Here is a 6,297-nt window from a genome sequence, read left to right as displayed (position 1 = left end):
CATCATCCTAAATATCTATAAATTGTTCGTTTCTCCATGCCCGCTTCCTTGTGAGAGTAGATGTTTTATTCTAAAATATTTGGTGATAAAACTAGTTGGCAAACAAGCCTGAGTAGAAAGATCTGATGTTAGAGCCCCGCTTTCGCCACCGGCTTTCGTGACATCTGTTAATTCTTAACTGTATTTTGACAGCCTGAGTTCTGGGTGATCTTAAGGCCAGGCTACAGGCGTAATTTGCAGTGAAATCAATGGGACATGAACGCCCCATGTTTATAGGGCCATTACTTTGGGGAGGGGGGGAATAGATGATTCAAAATTATGGTGCTATAAACCGCCTAGAACTGTTTTACGAAAGAGCGGGACTTCTGTCTTTTCACTCATTTGCTAAATAGCTTCAAGTGCATCTTATTTCTACAGAAAGTAGTTAGGCTTCCCGGTACGAGGGCAGTATTTCACTTCAGGAACCTTTGGTCATACCATAAGGGGCGGTAGGAATATGTGGGAAAGTTTCCTATCATATTTTATTCAGGAGAAACTCTTTATATGCGAAACTATCACACACACACCCAAAAAAAACCTATGGCAAATGACTATGCTTTGCGGGTAGTATTGTATTCAGTGTTTTGTAAATAACGCTCTGATTTAAAAGAAACGTGTTACATATGTTAGTTATTTTTTGAGAAAACCTGAATAATCCCGTGTGGCCATTATATATATACACACACCTCTCGTGTGATAAATTATTCATTAAATCCCCCAAACAAACCATATTTTAAATCACCCTTAATGGACCGCAGCGTTAAGAACAGTGAAGCAGCTATAATTTCTGAAGCCCGTCTGGTCGGAAGTAAAAGTTGCAAGGAAATAAATAAGATTTTCAGAGAGGTTTGTTCTAGGTCCTGAACTTTAGGATACCGGTGAAAGATCGGGTCGCTTCACCCGGCAGGAAAAATTCGCGGAAACAAATGAAGCCAGCTCATCTTGCCTTCCCTCAAAGGAATGACAATATCAGGCGCTCTCTGCTCTCCCCAATCTGTTCTGGCGGACTCCCTTTAATTCCATTGGAATACCTGAGGAAAGTCATTTAGGATCTGAGTGTCGATCTCTTATTTTGAAATCCTTCTATTGCGTTATTTTGCTTTCACTTTGGTGTAAAATAGAATGTGTGTGTGTGTAAACCAAATACTTTCATGTGCTTCACATAAATAGGATCCTGCTCATCTCCCACATTCTCATTCTCCGTTTATTTTTCTTTTCTTCAACTGGAAACATTTCTAGCTTCGAATCTCCATCATCTGTTTGTGCGGGGAAATAATTTGTTATTCTTTAAGAGCGGTTTCTTTCGGAACAACAAGCCCCCGGGAAGTTCTCCAGCGCGCGCCCCCTCCTTGAAATGAATGGGAAGCGTTGCTTGCTCAGGAGAAGTTCCCGCAGAATCGTGTCCTTAGGCTGCCTATGAGGAGGACCCAGCTTGGAAAAGTTCTTGACGAATTTCACAGGAATTATTTACACACTTCTACCAAGATCACTTAAGGGGACTGGGGGCGACCTTTCAAATGGATGCTGTGCTCCCCCCAGGAATCATTTCCGCGGCGATTTGTTGCCAGACCTAAAACCCTTTTCCCCTGGCGTGCGCCTTCCTCCTTTTCCTCGACAACAAGCGAGTAGCTGGAGCCCTTGACACGACGAGGCTTGGAACCGCCCAAGCGCACTAGAGACCATAGCTGCCAAGTTATCCCTTATTTTAAGGGATTTTCCCTTATGCTGAATAGGCTTCCTCGCGAGAAAAGGGAAAACTTGGCAGCTATGCTAGAGACGCGGACGACAGCCCCCGGTTCCCCTGCGTAAACTCAGCTCGGCAGGAGGAGGACAGGCTTCTGACAAACGCGGCACTCCGTTCAGCTTCCCACGACCAGGAAACCCGCTTGTCCGGTCGGGGGTGGGACGCCTCCTGCCTGCCTTCTTCTCGCCAGCTGCGTTACGCAGGGCGAGCCTGGAGACCTCTCTCACCTCGGTCAGATCGAGCGTTTTCTCTTTCTCTCGGGGGGATGATCGGATAGTGTCGGTGGGGTCCTGGCATTCCAAAGGCGGCTTTTATTAGACCCGCCCCCTTCCAGGCCAGAAAGGTCCGTCGAGGGGGGCTGGGTTGTGAAGCAGAGGATCAAGGCTGACTGAGAAGCAGTAGCCATAGCTGCCAAGTTTTCCCTTTTCTCGCGAGGAAGCCTATTCAGCATAAGGGAAAATCCCTTTAAAAAAGGGATAACTTGGCAGCTATGGCAGTAGCCCGCTGGAGATGGAAGGGCTGCCTCTCCCGGCTCCCTCGGCCACCCTAAAGCTCAACAATGTGGCTATTCAAGGCACGAGATGGGCGCTTATTTATTTATTTACTCTCCTCTCCCGCCCGCAATTCCGAGTCTTTCTCTCTCCTCCCCCCCCCGCACGCCTCTTTTCTTTTTTATTCCAGGAATGTTTTCGCAGCGGCGGCTCTGACGTTTCCAACCACGTGACGGCCCCCTCCAGGGCGGGCAGCCGGGAGGAAAGGCCGCCCCCTTTCGGCCTCAGCCCGGGCGCTGCCAAGATCTTGCTCAAGACTTCGCGGGCGCCTCCCGCTCCTCCTCCTCCTCTCCCCCCCACCCCGTCCCCGCCCGCCTCGCCCGCCGCTCTCCCTCCCTCCCCAATAGTAGTCGCTCTCCCTTTCCCACCCTGGATCCATTCATGTCTGAGGGAAGCGGCGGCGTTGGCGGCGGCAGCAACCAAGCGACTTCTCCTCAGGAGGACGACGAGGAAGAGGGAAGCGCCGAGGTGCCCAGCTGGAGAGGCTCGTCGCCAGCCTCGCTCGCGCCGCTGTCTCTCCGGCGGCGCCCCGACCGTGGCGTGAAGGCGGGAGCGCGGGCGGGCGGGCCGGCGGGGGGCGAAGCGTGTGAGCCCAGCCGGGGCGCCCTCCCCTTGCCCTCGCCGCCCCGCCAGCCTTGTGCCAGGCAGCCCCCTCCTCTCATGCCCGGCTGCGCCCCGCGATGACTCTGAGCGCGGAGATGTCCGAGGCCGCGTCCGCCTTGGCTGAGGAGACAGACATCGACGTGGTGGGCGAGGGAGATGACGACGAGGAGGAGGGAGACGACGAGGACGACGACGACGACGACGACGACGAGCCCCTCCGCCGCCGGTCTTACGAGGAGGAAGACGAGGACGAGGAGGCCGCTTCGCTGCCTGAGGCGCCCGGGGCGCGCGGGTCAGGAGAAGAGTCCCCCGGCTCCGGGTCGCCCTCCTCGTCGTCGTCTTCTTCCTCCTCCTCTTCTTCTTCCCCTCAGGGCTCTTTCCGAGGCGCCTCAGGGGGCGTCGGCGTCTCCGCGGGCGCCAAGAACAGCCTGGTGAAGCCGCCTTACTCGTACATCGCCCTCATCACCATGGCCATCCTGCAGAGCGCCAAGAAGCGCCTGACGCTGAGCGAGATCTGCGAGTTCATCAGCGCCCGCTTCCCCTACTACCGCGAGAAGTTCCCCGCGTGGCAGAACTCCATCCGACACAACCTGTCGCTCAACGACTGCTTCGTCAAGATCCCGCGCGAGCCGGGCAACCCGGGCAAGGGCAACTACTGGACGCTGGACCCGGAGTCGGCCGACATGTTCGACAACGGCTCCTTCCTGCGCCGCAGGAAGCGCTTCAAGAGGCAGCCGCTGCAGCCGCCCGACCTGCTCCTCAGGGGGCTCGAGCCCGCAGCAGCAGCAGCCGCTGCCTTCCTCCAAGCGGCGCAGCAACACCCGAACCAGGCGCCTCCTCCGCCTCAGCGGCAGCAACAGCACCCGCCGCCCGCGCCGCCGCCGCCTCCCCCCTTCGCTTACGGGCCCTATAGCTGCGCCTACGGCCTGCAGCTGCCGCCTTACCCGCCTCCCTCGGCTCTCTTCGCCTTCCAGCCGCAGGCACGGCCGCCGCCGCCTCCCGCCGCCGGGCCCGTCCTGCCGGCTGCGCCGCCCGCGCTGCTGCCTCCGGCTGCTGCGTCTCCTACGGCCGACCTGGCCAGGACTACCAGCTTCGGCTACCCGGCGCAGCTCAGCCCGTCTCTCGCGGCCTCCTTGCACGCGGCGGCCGCCAAGAGCAGCTCTGCGCTGGCCAGGTCGCCTTTCTCCATCGAGAGCATCATCGGCGGCGGTGGCGGTGGCTTGAGTCCCCTGGCCGCCAGCAGCTGCGCCTCCCAGTCGGCCGTCCTGCCGGTCCTCGCCAGGTCCCTGATGGCCTCCTCGCCTGCGCTCGCCTCGCCGCCGCCTCCTCCACCCTCTTCCGTCGCTGCCTCGCTAGGGACTCTGCACCAAGGGGCAGCCTTGGCCAATGTCGAGAACTTTACTGCTAGGATTTCCAATTGTTAAAAACAAAACACAAAATAACTGTCTTGCCGAAGGTAGGACCCTCTGGGGCTGTTTTTGCTTTTTTCCGCTAAAGAAGGCAAAGAAAGTTTTTGTTTGTATTTTTTATTTTCCCTAGGCCAGATTTTGTTCGTTTGTTTGTTTGTCTGTCTTTCGGCCCACCTGGTTCGGTCCTCTTCAGCACCTCCTATTTATGCAAAGCCATTTCGATATGCTGCATTGGCAGAAAGATTAAATGGCAAAGAAGTGGCCCTTAATTCTTTCCTTTAAGAAACACACGCATTCTAAATAAATCATTCCAAGGCAGAGATTCCCGGGTCCAAGGATTAAATTAAACAACAGCTAAACTACAACAATCCCCACCCCAAAAAATAACTATGAATTGGAGTAAGGGGGGAGGACAAAAAGAAGCTTTACCCATCTTCTTTCATTGTAGTTCACTTGTCTTATGTACCTTCATATAAGAAATTTTAAAAACATGTTTACACAGAAGAAAGTCGAGATTATCAATTCTTATTTTAACCTGTGTTTGTTTTTGTATCATAATAGGCTTGTGCGGTTTTTCTTTTCTTTTATACTTTGTGCATATTCTTTACCAGGAATATTGTTAAAATTACTGCCAAGTATTATTGTACCATTCTAATTGTAAAACAAAAACAAAAAAACTTTTTTTACACATTTTTTGAAAATAAAGCAATTAATTTTCAACAAAATTAATTCCACAATTGGCTTTAGACCTTCACCTATTTAGTGCTTTGTCCTATGAACTTCTAACCTATAATTTTGATCCTGGGAATAGGATTTTTTTAAAAAAAAATTAAAATCCAAGGTAGATTAATAATCTATGGTTGAAAAGAAAGAGTGCAAAATGTTGTTCCACCAAATAATTAACTCAGAAGAATCCTCCACAGTCTAGAAATGCTAGGGGGTGCCCCTTTTACTTTTTAAAAAACCACCCCTTCATTTAATGTTGGACCCCATGTTGCTCAATGGGGTTTAGTAGGAAGAATGGGGTTTAGTAGGAAGGAAGTTTTCCTTTGCTTTCAGTTGGGCTTCTAAATAGGTACTCAGGATCGCGGCCATCTTGAAAATTCTCTCTAGGGAAGTTCAGCTGGAATCAAGGGGACTTGCTTTCTAGTCAGACATGACGCCAACCGGCTTAAATTTTGGACCGTATTAAACTTCACTCACTCATGGAACCTGGTTTAGGTACTGCTATGGTATACCAAACAGTGATACAGTAATATGATTTTCAAGCCTTCACAAATAAATTTTAAAAATACATGGGTAAACCCGAGCAATGACTAACCAAAGAAAACAAAGTAACTGTTTTGGTGATGGATAATTTCAGCCTTCTGCAGGCTATAATCTTCTATAAATACACCTTTTGTATTTGAATCAAATAAATGTAGATTCTTTTAAGAACTTCTAAAGTGTATTTTACATTGCAACCGCATCACAATCGCTATGAGTTTCCTCCCGCTCTAGGGTTATACAATAGATAATTGGGGGAAAGAGTTATTATTTGTGGTTTTTAGGTTTTTATGACGGTGTGGCAAATAAGTGCCCACCTTGCAAGGTAATCACACTAGAACTGCAGTCGCAGCGCTATGTGGGCATCATTAAAGTATTGCATTAAAGAGAAAAGAAGATATGCTAACGTTTAAGGTGACAATAAATATCGCACATTTTGCTTTTAAATATTTGAAAGACTGGTGGACAAGTATGAGGCGGTTTGTCGCTTATGAAAATGCTGAACAATTAATCAGCGTTCATAATGATAGGTTTAAATACCCTGGTTCTACATTTTAGTTCCATTGCAAATAACAATAGACACCCCCCCAAGTATTTTTTGGATTCTGACACTACTTTCCCCAAACCTGGAGAGGACTACTTTATTAAGCTGAAGGGAGTACTCCCCTTAAGGGTTTTGCGAATG

At 50.5% G+C, this 6,297-nt stretch overlaps 1 protein-coding gene across 1 annotated transcript; it reads left to right on the top strand.

Annotated features, from left to right (window-relative positions):
• Positions 1-2,532: 2,532 nt before the first annotated feature.
• Positions 2,533-5,780, top strand: FOXD1 (forkhead box D1). Its single transcript, XM_088652868.1, has one exon. The coding sequence runs from the start codon at positions 3,015-3,017 to the stop codon at positions 4,359-4,361; it is 1,347 nt and encodes a 448-aa protein (XP_088508994.1). The 5' UTR covers positions 2,533-3,014; the 3' UTR covers positions 4,362-5,780.
• Positions 5,781-6,297: the final 517 nt, after the last annotated feature.

Source organism: Zootoca vivipara, chromosome 10 (genome assembly GCF_965207765.1).
Source record: "Zootoca vivipara chromosome 10, rZooViv2.hap1.1, whole genome shotgun sequence".
NCBI lineage: Eukaryota > Metazoa > Chordata > Lepidosauria > Squamata > Lacertidae > Zootoca > Zootoca vivipara.
This window is presented reverse-complemented; position numbering and strand designations above follow the sequence as displayed.